Genomic DNA, 12,924 nt, shown 5'->3' with positions numbered 1-12,924 from the left:
ACTAATCTTAAAAGATGACATTGGTTTACTGCGTTAGCTAATATACTGAAAAAATTAGGACCTTTAAAATATATAAAAAAATAGTTATCTATGCATTTCAAATTTTATCCAAATCACATTCCAGCTCTGAAACAAAACAAGAAAAACATGGAGTAGACACAGAGAGAATGGAGGAGAAGATTAAGGGAGAAAATTACTTGCGTTATTAAATTATGATTACATTTTCTTCTAGTTGGTGAATTGGTGTTTTACAAAACTGGATTTAATTGAAAATGGTGAACGTGCCACTGATCACCGTTTCATTCCAGTCAGTGTTATTAACCTGCAGCCGTTCTGTGCAAGAAGAGACCAGAAACAAACGCAGCCGCTCGGAGAATGTTTTGAACCTTTAATGTACAGTGCTTCCATAAATCATTACTAAAAACACAGGTGGTAAAAATCAAATCAACACAAATAAGTTACACCGTAGTAAAAAGCACTTGAGATTCCTTTCTGATTTTATCATTAGTGTGAACCCTATACGAAAATAGCATAAAAAGTATGCAAACATAGAATTCCGTTCATATTATATATTTCCAATCTTTAGCTAAATAAACATTTTCTTCGGAAATTTTATTTACTTTTCTTCCCTCAACCGGCCGGACGAAACAAGAAGTGTCTGTGGCCTCCACTTCCATCAGTAAAAATTCTTCTAAATCTTTTTGTTTTTTTGCAACATTGCTCCCCGCCCCACCCGAAACCCAAACAAGAACCTTGAGACGAGCCCAAATAAAAAGGAGATATAAATTAACATACCAAACGTGAACAGTCTGCAAACCTCCCCCCCTTTTTTTTGTTGTTTGTTTGTGACTGTTACGGCAGTCAAACATTTGACCTCACAGAACTCATACACGCACACCGCCAACAGGATGCTTTAAACACACACACAAACATACACACAGCCTGTGCATAGACCCAGATTTGAACTTGTAGAGTAAGCAGAGCTGATTCTGCTTGGTTTTTTTTTTTTTTTGTCTCTTTCCCCACCCCAACATTCCTCCCTTCCTCCAGTTTGTCCTTTAAAGGAAAACAACCCTTTCACCTATTTGTTGCATTCGGCGGCTCCAGGCTAGAGGGCTTAACACTGGGATATGTAGCAACAGATGAGTCACGGTTGCAATGGTCCAACTCAGCGCCTGGTGTCAGGTAAACGGGAAGAGAGGAATCACAGATGCAAACAGTCCACTTAGAAAGATGAAAACTTTGTCTTCAGATCAGCATCTAAAAGACAATGTAATAATAACAACGTGGGGGGAGAAATGACAAATTGTCATCTAAACAGCTTTTTCAGCCAAATCTGGAATCTCAGAGCAAAAAAATCCAAAGGCAGACAGATTTATCTCCGTGTTAGTAGAGATCTAGTCTTGGCAATTGACACGTTCTAAAGTTAAAATATTAAAAGCAAACAGAGGTTTTACTTCAGCCGTCTAGATCAGAATCTGCTGTTTGTCAGTAAATGATTTCCTGCCATCAACAGGCTTTTCGAGAGCGTGGAAAACAAGCTGTTGTAAGGAACGCTCGAGATTTTATCTCAGAAATAACAAAAAAAGAGAGAGAGAAAAAAAAATCTATAACAAGAACAATGGAAAAGCTCCATTAAAAAAAAGAGAGAGAAAAAAAAGTCAAACCAATATCCCTTTTTACTCGTTTCTAATCTGAGCTCAGATTAGATGGGACTAAAGAAAAAAATGATTAGGCAATTATTTTTTTTGGATGAAAGGATCTTACTGCTAACAGTCTGTGGAACGGCTACAAAGCTGAGGTAGAAAGCAGGAGGCAGAACCTTCAGTTCAGACTAAAAACCTGATTAATTACTACAAATCACTACTTTTCCAAAAAGCTCGGCTGTTGATGAAAGTAAATGGTTTACTGACAGACGGCTCCCATATGTTCCCATCCGTGTGGCGTTTACTTGAAAACTAGCAGACGTTTGTTTCTTTTTTTCCTCTATGTCTGTGTATCCGAATCAAAATAAAGATGAGCTAATGTTAAAAGTGATATTAGAAATTTGTTTTAAACATATTTTACATTACAGTCTAAAGTTTTTCTTGTGTAAATACTGCCATACTGAGGTATCTATACCGACAGACCAGCTCGTGCCTACAACTCGCCTACAATTAATAATAATAATAAAAAAAAGCAGCAGCAGCAGCAGCACACATTGTGAAAGCCAATGTCACGCCGTAAATACTGGAGCGTGGTTTTAGGTTTGGACTTGGCCGGTTGTCGTCGCGCCGGTGTCCGTGGAGACCTGCGGTCCTGAATGGTCCCATCAGCTATCAGTAACGGAGCTGACAGCGAGGCATCCAGAGCAGCTGCTTCTCAGCTGACACCATGTTGAGAGGGAGAGGGGGTAACTTGTTCTATTGCACATACGCTTCTGCCTTTTCTTCATTTCTTGGCTCCCAATAAAAGAAAAAAAAAAAGTTTTTTTTTTTTAAATCACAGTTATGAACAGGTAGCAAGGAGCAATTGTTTATGTTTAAATAAAAAAAGAAAGAAAAGCTTTTTAAAAAAAATCGCTCGACAAAACTGCAGCCAAAACTAGAATATAATAATAATAATAATAATAATGTTAATAATAATATTAATTACTAACAATATTCACAAAAACAACAAGAACCACATAGAACTACAGAGAAAAGAGGGAGTGGGGGGCTGGGGCAAAAAAAAAAAGATGACCTGCTTATATACATGTCCATAAAAAACACCAACAGTGTAAAATTGATTGTCATTTTCAAATAAAACCGTCATAACATCCAAGGCATAAAACAGTGAGGAACAGAGCAGGTTTTATTAAAAAAAAAAAAAAGAAGAAGAAGAAAAAGGGGGGAGAGTTTGACAACGGGGAGATTCACAGAACTGAAAGCCCGGATAAACAGACAGAACCCATTTCATGCTTCTGAAAACACTTTTGGCAGCCGTTAGTGCAGAGGAGCGGCGACAACAACAGTCTGAACATGCCATCCGTCCGTCCGAGGAAGCAGCCTTTCTTTCCCACCTCATCCCCGACTATCGGATATTGGTCGACTGAGGTCCGAAGAGGAGCCAGAGGTGAAAGGAAAACAGAAGACGGAAGAGGAGGTCCAACGCGCCTGTCGGAGCAAAGAAGGAGTCGGGACTTAAAGTGTGGAGGAAGGCGGCGACGACTGGGAATCCAACAAGACGCATGGCTTTGATTTCAGCGAGCCCTGTGAGCAAGAGAGGTAACAACTCTTGGAAAAGCTGAGTAAAGGGGAGCTTTGGGAAGAACCCGACAAATCCGGATGCTCGCTAAAGTTTGAGCGGTGATCGTCACCGACGTCGACGAGCAACGGCGGTCTGTATAAAAAAAAATTTTAAAAAAGGAGGGGAAACCCGCTCCAGGTGCAGATGGCCTCTCTGCCTCCGCCCTAATTCTGCCAGTCGTCGTCATCGTCGCTGTCCTCGCCGCCAGAGGAGTCGTCGTTGGCGCTGTCGCCGACCGCCTGCCGCGTTCCGTTCTGCTGCCGCGCGGCCATGGCGGCGGCGGCGGCTTCGGCTGCCGCCCTCGCCGCGGCGCGCTCCTCCGCCTCCTTCTGTCGCAGCGCCGCCGCCTTCTTCTCCTGCTCCGCGTGGCTCTTCATGTGGGCGCTGCGGCTCTTCACCTTGTAGAAAATCCTGGGAACAGAGCGATCGGCTGAGTTACCATGTGGCGCAGTTGAGTTTCTAAGGAGACTGGTGACATCATGGTCAACAAAAAGAACAACCACGTCGTCATGTTTTAAGCGGGGAAAAGAATTTGCCTACGCTGGCAGATAGAGCGGCTTGGAAAATTCCGATCATACCATAGTTTGTCGTTCTCCGACCAGAGTTCAATATCATTTATTGGGATTACATGTAATATACTGAGACATATGATGAAAAATTACAACTGGAAGGAAAATTATGTGTTGTTTTCTCATTTTTAACAGAATATCTGAAAAGTGTGGCATGCATCTGATGTCGGTTCCCTGATTTAATTATTCTGACTATTAAATGAAAATAAATAAATAAATAATTGATCTGTCGACTATTTCTTGGATTCAGATTACAAGTTGCATCAACGAAAGTGCTAAAAAGGAATTGTTTTATTTATTTATCTTTTACAGAATTAGTACTATCAAAATCCTTTTGTTCTTCTCGCTAGTCTTCCATAAACGGTGAGGTTTGTGGGGTGTTGTGTGGCGCAGTGGACCTGTAATCTACTAAGTTTCCTCATTTCGAAGATATTTGGTTGCACTGAATTTAATTTAGACACACAAGAGTAAGAGGGGAATACAAATGCATTTTTAAGGAAAGAAAATGTTTTAAAACCATTTATCATTTATAATTCCTCATAAATGCACAATTATGAACTAATTTGTGCAGGTCTATACAACCTAATTTAAATAAAATACATTAAATATTTTGAACAGACTCAAAATAGTCTTAGAAATTAAATAGAGCAAAAAAAAAAAAATAAATTATTTAAATCTGTCGAACGTGGGTAATGCCAGAAATTTCAAAGGAGTGGGATTTTATTTTTTACATTTTCTCAGAGATGCATGAATGTTCCGTCAATAAAAAGTTTAAACCACAAACATGCACTGAAACTGCTAAAAACATTTAAAGCTGCAGAAAAATCCTTGGCGTTCCTGTTTAAATGCGAATGCATTCCGCCTCGCGGAAGGAACTGCGCGGGTCGGTTCCATCAAATCGAATGTCGAGTGTAAAGCGACGAGTATTCACACCCTTTGAATAAAAACCTTCGCCTCTAATGCGGACGCTCTCGGAGCGCTTTAAAGAGCGAGTGCAGCTCTAGCAGAGGCAGAGCTGCATTCGCTGAGAGGCGAGATGTGCCTTATCTGCTCTGCGCTTCAGTTGCTAGGACACAGATGGCAATAACAGAACCGGTGTTGCCAGAGGACAAGCTGTTATTCAACCAAAGCATGTAAGGAAGGGTAATTCTTTCAAACACAGACCATGAAACACTCGCCTCTGTTTACCGATTCAGATTCCGAGAGGGCAGTCGAAGCAGCAGCGTTTCCTGCTGGCTCTGAATCGGTAAGCAGTCCGCTGCGGGAGTGGCGGCTCCGATTGCTCACCTGCCGCACTTCTTGCAGGGGAACTCGCCCTCCTGCCCCGCGGAGGCCTTGTTGCCCGACGGGGGGCTCGGTCGGCGCGCGTTGCCGCCGTCGAAGCGCGGTTTGGTCTGGGGCGGCTGGGCGTGGTGGATGACCCTGGACACCGGCTGCTCCCTTCCCACCTCCTCCTTTATGATGAGGACTGTCGCAAGCTAAAAGAAAAAAAAAAAAAGACAGAAGTTTTAGTCCATGCAGGGAAGGAAGGAAAAAAGGAAGAAACTGAGGGAGGAAGAAAAGAATAAAGAAAAAAAATGACGGAAAGAAAAAAGTAAGGAAGGAAGGCATGAGGGAAGGAAGAAAGGATAAAAGGAACAACGTTAGTGAGGAAGGAAAAAATAAAGGAAACAAGAAAGGAAGGAAAGAAAAGAAAGAAGGAAGGAAAAAAGTAAGGAGTAAAGGAAAGAAGAAAAGAAGGAAGGAAAGGAGAAAGAGACAGAAAGGAGAAAAACAGAAAAAAAGGTAAAGAAAGATGGAAGAAGGAAAAGGAAAAGAAATGAAGAAGGAAAAAAGGAAGGAAAAAAAAGAGAAGGAAACTAGGATAGATGGACAATCAGACGGATGGTTGGATGGATGCAGCATTTACAAGCCAAGAAGAGGAATAAAGTCTGAAGACTATTCTCAACTCAACTTATCCAGACCTGTGAAAAACGATCTCATGCTTTACCAAGCTGCGTGTGGACATGAGTCCGATCACATAACCATCGAGGCGGAACTCGTCTCCACACAACATCAACCGGACAAGTGCAAAAGTTTCCTGCAGTCATTGTTTCCCTTCCCAGCACAGACAGGAGACGAGTCACTTCTAGAAAAGCCCAGTGGGGGGCAGCACATCCAACGCCTCGCCACCAGCTCCGAGTGCAACATGAAAACCGTGTGTGATGAAATCACTGTTTTTTTGTTTTCCACCCAGGAACACGTGGAGCAGAGTGTTGAAATCCAGTAAATCATGAGGAGCTTCGGTCTGCTTACGGTTTCAGTTCCAAACATGTTTGCGTTTATTCAGTGTGATCTAAATGTGTCTGTGTTCAGATTTCCGCTAAGGAATTTTTTTTAAACACACAACTTGAATGGATGTAAAGAAGAATAAGGAAGAAATGCAAAGGAAGAACTTCAAAGGTAAAAAATGCAGCATGTAACAATAAGATCACAGCCTTCATGCTGAGTCGGTCACTTCACACTTACATTCTCAGTGGACGGCAGCGTGTGCGCTACCCTGTTGGGACACACATCCTGTTTCCTGTCAGCTGAACCATCCCACTTCCTGCTGTCCTCCTCCTGCTGCTGCGGCTCCAGTCTCTGAGCGGCCTGCGAGAAAAAACAGCCAGTAAGACGCAGCGCTCTGGCAGGAGAGAGCCGTCTCCCTGAGATGTCCGCTACGTCGTTGAAGCGAGGTGGACGTTCAGGGAGGATGAAGATCGGGTGGATACTGGAGAGGCTCACGTGACCGACCTTGTGGTCCTGCTCCTCTTCTGCCGTCCTGCTCTCCGGAGGCTCGTTCTCGCCGTAAATCAGCGCTCCGTTGCGGCCGACCTTCAAGTGTTTCTTGTACGTGTAGTAGAACTCCACGCACTGCGCCACGGTCTTGGTCGTCACCTGCACGGACCGTACGCACAGCGCTTCACAATCTTTGCATGTTTTGATCATAGCAAAAGACAAATCCTTTTCCAAACCCTCACTCTTTTTGGGCATGAACGGCAAAATCGTTGTTTTAGTTGGGTTACGGCGAAAGATTTCAGCTTCTAGATTTCAGCTTCTAGACTTGCCACTTTCTACACCAAGTTTTAGTTTTTCCCCTTAATGACTCATAGTTCAGTCGTAAAATACTTCGTACAAGGATGACAACCTCAAACAGAAAAATCTAGTCTTTAATTTGAACACATTTATTCACCGGGGAAAATCATATTAAGCAAACAAATGTCCACGATTTCTATGAAATAAGCCATAATTTCTACTTTTATGGCTTGATAAGGAAATGCTATCATCTTGCCAGTGCGAACAAGAAAAAGGATGGTAAAGGAGGTAAAAACTCACCAAACTCCCTCCCCCCGAAAAAAGAAACAACTTTTTCTGTTCCTCTAATGCAAATACAGGCATATGGAGTTTGATCACCACTGCTGGTACCAGAACCAGAACTGTGTTTATTAGTCAGAGGAAAACAAAATTAAGCTTAGCAAAAACACTATCTGGGTGTAAAATGATGAACATTCCTAAGTAAAGGACAATCTGTGATGCTGTGGGCCAGTTCATCTCCCAGAAGCCAAAAAACATCTCTGAAATACGACGACATTTTAAATAAAAAATGGCAGCCTCTGCCCGAAAACAGAAGCTGGGCCGTAATTGTGTTACTGAGAATAATAACGAGTCAAAATCAAAAGGTCAAAACAAAGAGAAACGCTTCAAAAGACACTAAGTAAACCTTCATCCATGCATTAAAAAAAAAAAAAAAAACACTCAGTGTGGAGTCAGCAAAATAGAACCAAATCATTTAAGTTTGCACATGACTTTTTACAGTTTCTTGTAGCATTTGACATGAAATTGTGAAAAAAAAAAAAAAAAAAAAAACGTGGAGCAAAGACGGAGTATGCAAACCACATAACCATCGACAATGTGGCACTCTAAATAGGCCTAACTTTGACCTCAAATTCTGCTGCACCGTTGTGGAAAAGCAAAGCAAGAAAAGAAAAGAAAAAAAAAAAACCTTGTTTGACAATGACAGAGCAACAATCGAAACAGAAACGGAAACGCTGTTCCACAGCAACTGTATTTCCCTTTCCTCCGCCCACGCAGCGGGCAGAGGACACAGTATATCATGTGTTCCTGTTCCGCTCGGAACAGGAACACATGATATCAGCAGCCTTTTGTTGCCACGGGGAGAATCAAAAGTTTCCTTTCCTTCAGACCGAAGGCATGCGTACCTGCTTTTGCACCATGAAGAAGTCCTTCTTACACGTGGCCATGCCTTTGTTGAACAGACGCCTCTCAGCTGCCGTCCAGCTGTCTGATCCTGCAGGAAGGAGGAAGGGAAGAAGATATATATATATATATGTGTGTATAAAACATGTTCACTTGTCTAAAGTTGCTCATGAGTAAGAATGAGTGCAAGGAGACAGTAACAAGTGGAGACCCATCCCCCCCCCAAAATAAAATCACTAGTTAAACAATGCCTCTTCTGTCTTCTGTTTGGGATTAACCACATGCTGTATCGACCTTCACCCTCTTTACATCAACCTTCGCAGTCATCCAAGGCACCAACACACTTTCAGAGCTGCAGCTGCTTTCAGGCAAGTACAGAGAGAAAGAGGGAGAAAAAAAAAAAAAAAAAAAGACGGAGGGGTTCCGGAGTCATCTGTGTGAGGCATGAATTACCCGAGTAATGGTAGCTGGATAGATGATGTGTCTTTGGGAAGATCGGATCCCTCAGCATCAGCAGAGACAGAGCAGCCTGAGGGAAAAACAAAACAAAACAGTAATGTTTAATCATGATTAGAGGCTGCAGATTTAGAGGAAGGGGTTAGAGGTTGCAATGAGTTGGGTTAACCGCTCGTCTTTCCTGCACACTCTACCGAGCGTTATAGCAAAACCGGACTCCATCGGGGTTGAGAGAAGTCGTCGAATCGACTCTGTTCTCTTTCAGAGAAAAACCATCTGACGGCGCGTGAATGTAGGAAGACGGCAGTTTGAGCCGGACTGCTGCAGAGAGTGGGCGCTTTGGCTGCCCCCTCCTCGTAGTTTCCTAGACAACATTGGACCGGTGCTGGTCGCTAGGGCCTAAAATCTCAACTTACAGCACCGTAAAGTGCCGCAAGAGCTCGGGATCAGGCTGCAAGCATGTTCGGAGCAGACTTCTCTGAAGATACAAGAACTCGGTTTAGATCTCGTTAGGTCAGATCTTTCTGAAGTCTTTCTCACAGTACGCAAAAAAAAAAAAAAAAAAAAAATCCAAACATTGTTATTAGGTATTAAGCCTACAAATAGCACTCGATTAAAAAATGCAAAAGTTTGTCATTTTTCTTTCTTGAGGTATACCTGCTCAACTATAGACTTTTCTTTAATAAAATCTGTATATCAATAAATATCCAAAGCATAAAAAGGCCTTACTAAAAGAAAAATAATTTCAAAATTTTTGACTTGTGGTCAGGAGCCAAACAGAATCATTTCAAGGGCCACAAATGGCCCCAGGGCCTCACTTTGAACACCTACGATCTAGATTTAGAGTCAGTGGCAGGACTTGGATATTGCTGTTGATAAACGCTCTGTGTCCAACTGTGTCATATTTAGGGGCATCAGAGTAAATACAAATGCCAATAAATCATCTCTGATTTTTATGAATAAAAATATTTTGGAACCTAATTCCAATCACATAAAGCCCAAAATAAAACACAACAAACTTTCCCAAAACATGACAAAGTCAAGTGGCAAGAATGTCTTTGCAAGGCACATCGAGTTCTATTTATTCTCTCTTGTTGAACTGGGGAAGTAACTCACACTATTTACCAATAATCGTTTCCTACCTCATTACTAAACGATTCTCTCAGCTGAAGTTCGAGTCAACCGAGTGCAAAAAGAAGCCGAGTTTTATTTCGCCTGTCTTATCCGGGCACTAAAACATTTTAGATGGCTGCTTGAGGTTAGCCTCTGATTTCATTAGTGGCCTTCTTGTGATGCAATCAGAACGGGGCACAGGATGCTTTATTCCTGCAGCATGGGCGTGGCACTTATTATTTGTCTGCTCAGTTTCAGGAGGTTTGAATCGCAATGAGTGGCTCTGAAATTTTAGCCTCAATAATAAATCGGTGTCTTCATCTTGCCGGCAGATCTTTCAAAACCCCCCCGTTTGAACCGGCCACTCCTTTAGCTAACCGGCACATGTCTGCAACGAGGATGGTACAAGTGTGACACATTGTGAAAAACCTCATTATTCACCAGCAGTTTGCGATCCGCTTTCATCGATCGACGAAAGTGCTAAAATGTTTGTTTCGGCTCTTGCAGCCCACACCGCTCTGCAGCGAGGCAGCGGGGGCCTCAGGCTATAAACAACAGGCAGGTTTACTATCACAGTCATCTCAGATCACCACAGAGCATCAGCACAAAGCAAAGTGAAAATCTAGAAATCAGTCACTTCCGTTCAACAACAACCTGCGCGGGTTCGTGGAAGGACGGTCAATGCTCGCGCTTACACAAACCCGAGAAGAAAAAAAAAGGCTAAGAGGAGATATCAGATTAGGGAAGGGTTATAAATTAGATGTAGTAGATTTTATTAAAACCTCACATTTGCATGCGGCCGGTTTGGGTTGTAGTTTGAAACCAAGGTAAGGACGTTTTCAGCTAATAATTTAGACTGCTTAGCTAAAGCGCAAGTTTTAATTCTTGTGATTGTACATCGTATGTTGTTTTGTAACACACTAAAAATCTTTTTGCTTTGGTTTTCTTTACACAAAACTATTTATTCTAAAGAAGTTAGATAGTGTCAGAAAGTACTAATAAACTTAAATACAAAGACAAAGGAAATGACAAAAAAACCCAAAAAACCCTGGAATCTGATTTTGTGCAATTTTTAAAAAAAGTTGTTCTTATAGATGTAAAACGCACAGAGTGGAGGCACAAATAAACATTTGTGCCAGCGTGTCTATATCGGATCTTGTGATGTTTTGATGGACCAACACTATAAAGTTCTCCATCTGTTTTGTCGAGACGAGAGCAAAAGGTGTTTCGACCAAATGGGTTCAAAGGATTTGCACGTGGTGGATGTAAACTTTGGAACTGCATTTTATATTTTTCTCATTCAGTTTAGAAATCTAAAGAGATTTTTTTTGGAGGGGTGGGGGGGATATCCAAAAAATAAAATAAAAATAAAATAAATAAAACAACATGCCTGCACTTAATCAGCATAGACACAAACCCTGCATCTGAAAAGGCAGAAAAGTCGTGGCTCTTCTGTCAGCTTGTGGGAGCGTTAGCCCGTTTTTCTATTATTCATACAAATTGCCATGGAGTCAGTCGGTATGGATCGCTCGGCTGCACTCACCATTATGTCCCCTTTGGACTCGTATAAACAATGGTGTGCTAACTCCTGGTTGGTTCCTCCTCCATATAAAACGCTGGAACAGGCCAGGTGCATGAGGTCTTCCACTGAAAGAGACGTCGACAGCGAGCGTTAAAATGTCAGCGTAACCACAGCAACTGCGCTCTCAGGATTTATTTTCACCCCATATTTCCATTACGAAAGACGATAAAATAAAGAAATCTGGAATCTAAGTGAGACTTGTTCTGTAAGACACTGAATGATTATTCTACAAAAGTAGCTTTAGTCTATTTACAATCACAGGAGCTAAAATTGTTCCAATTTCCTTTCTCGGCTTGTTTGTCTCACCCTTGTGCTGGAAGTCTGGTTTCCCCTCCAGTTCGGACGGTGGAGCCCAAACCAGTTCGGCTCGATGGCGATCCAGTTCGACAGCGGACCTCTGCCTCAGCTCTGGCACCTCCGCTTGGTATCGCGACCCGATATTTATTCGTCTGCAGAGGTGATATCAGCACATCAGAATCAAATGAATTAGGATTTCCAAAAGTTGTTTCTGTTTTTGAGCAAAACTTGTTGTGTCATTTATTTCTCTGTTTTTTTTCTTATTTTTAATTATTATATCGCTTCGACATCTAGTTTTTGCTCTACAAGCCTGAGTTTTTCCCCCAATAAATTACTCTTTACAATGAGGTACACAAAAAAAAAAAAAAAACACCACAGAGGTTGCTGCAGAAACAGATCTGCAAGCTGCACAGATGCTGGAGTTTTAAAGTAAAACTCTTGAGTTTATTTGCATTAAAACGTCGTTCTGTGAGAAGTCATAGAGAATGCTGCGGGAGGCACTCCTGCTTAAAGCTTTCCCGACAAAAAGCAACATCACATCAGATACCTACATCACAAAATAACTAAATCATTGCTAAATCATTAAAGGTTTATTATTAAATAACCTCCAATTCCTTTTCTATGCAAACCTCTAAATGGATATTCATGTTTCACTTCAATTTGTTGCCACCAAAAACAACTCAGAGGGTCCCCTTCCTCTTCTGCGTTTCCCACGAGCTTCGCCGTATTTCCCGCTAAGTGCGCGTGAGTGTACTCTAGCGGCCCCCTCGAGGGAAGGTGGGCCGGTAGAAGCCGACCCGTGATGGCTCTTGTGCGTTTCGGGAGACCGAACTGAAAGCAGGATTTGTGGAAAAAGCCCGAGTGCTCTGCGGCTGAGTAACTGCCGAGCAGACGGCATCAGCCGGGCCGAGGCTTGGAACAACGCGAGGCCGTAAACTGCCGCTCTTTTCTGACGCGGCGACAAACTCGAGGCCACCCTCTCGGGCACGCCTGCTATAAGACTTCGCATTTCAGTTCACAGAGGCTGGGTTTGGATGGGCAATTGCCTTTAATGAGCTTCAAAAATAAATTCAGCGAGTGCCAAACTCTTCCTTTTAAATTGCTGTGTTCAAATAAAAGCTATTGACTTTAATAAGTCTGTGTAAATAGAGGATAAGCGCATCGTTGCTGCAATCAGAAATTGACAAACAAAGCAGCAACAAGGTGCTGTTGATCATTAATCTGCTTTGAACCAGTTAAGGAAACCACCACTCTGTCGTCTGGCCCAGTTAGGGACGAGAAATGGGTTTTACGATTCTAAACACAGATACAAATCTGCAGAAGAACAACAGAATGACAAATAATTAAGGCTCTGAAATGAATCAGCTCCATACAAAATCTCTCTCTCTTTCTCCCTCTCTC

The 12,924-nt window shown here is 42.2% G+C and overlaps 1 protein-coding gene across 3 annotated transcripts in view; it reads right to left on the bottom strand.

Annotated features, from left to right (window-relative positions):
- Nucleotides 1-368: 368 nt before the first annotated feature.
- mideasb (mitotic deacetylase associated SANT domain protein b) overlaps nt 369-12,924 on the bottom strand; it is a 29,467-nt gene continuing 16,911 nt past the window's right edge. For all 3 annotated transcript variants that reach the window (XM_017302475.1, XM_008399157.2, XM_017302474.1), the window contains exons 6-13: nt 11,533-11,675; nt 11,188-11,291; nt 8,529-8,604; nt 8,078-8,166; nt 6,612-6,755; nt 6,345-6,467; nt 5,124-5,314; nt 369-3,678 (exon numbers count right to left, since the gene is read on the bottom strand). In XM_017302475.1, coding sequence (XP_017157964.1) covers nt 3,432-3,678; nt 5,124-5,314; nt 6,345-6,467; nt 6,612-6,755; nt 8,078-8,166; nt 8,529-8,604; nt 11,188-11,291; nt 11,533-11,675 — 1,117 coding nt within the window. In that variant the 3' untranslated portion in view covers nt 369-3,431. The remainder of the gene's footprint in view (nt 3,679-5,123; nt 5,315-6,344; nt 6,468-6,611; nt 6,756-8,077; nt 8,167-8,528; nt 8,605-11,187; nt 11,292-11,532; nt 11,676-12,924) is intronic.

This window comes from Poecilia reticulata, linkage group LG22, assembly GCF_000633615.1.
Source record: "Poecilia reticulata strain Guanapo linkage group LG22, Guppy_female_1.0+MT, whole genome shotgun sequence".
NCBI lineage: Eukaryota > Metazoa > Chordata > Actinopteri > Cyprinodontiformes > Poeciliidae > Poecilia > Poecilia reticulata.
The sequence above is the reverse complement of the archived record's forward strand: the minus strand, read 5'-3'. Positions and strand labels throughout refer to the sequence as shown.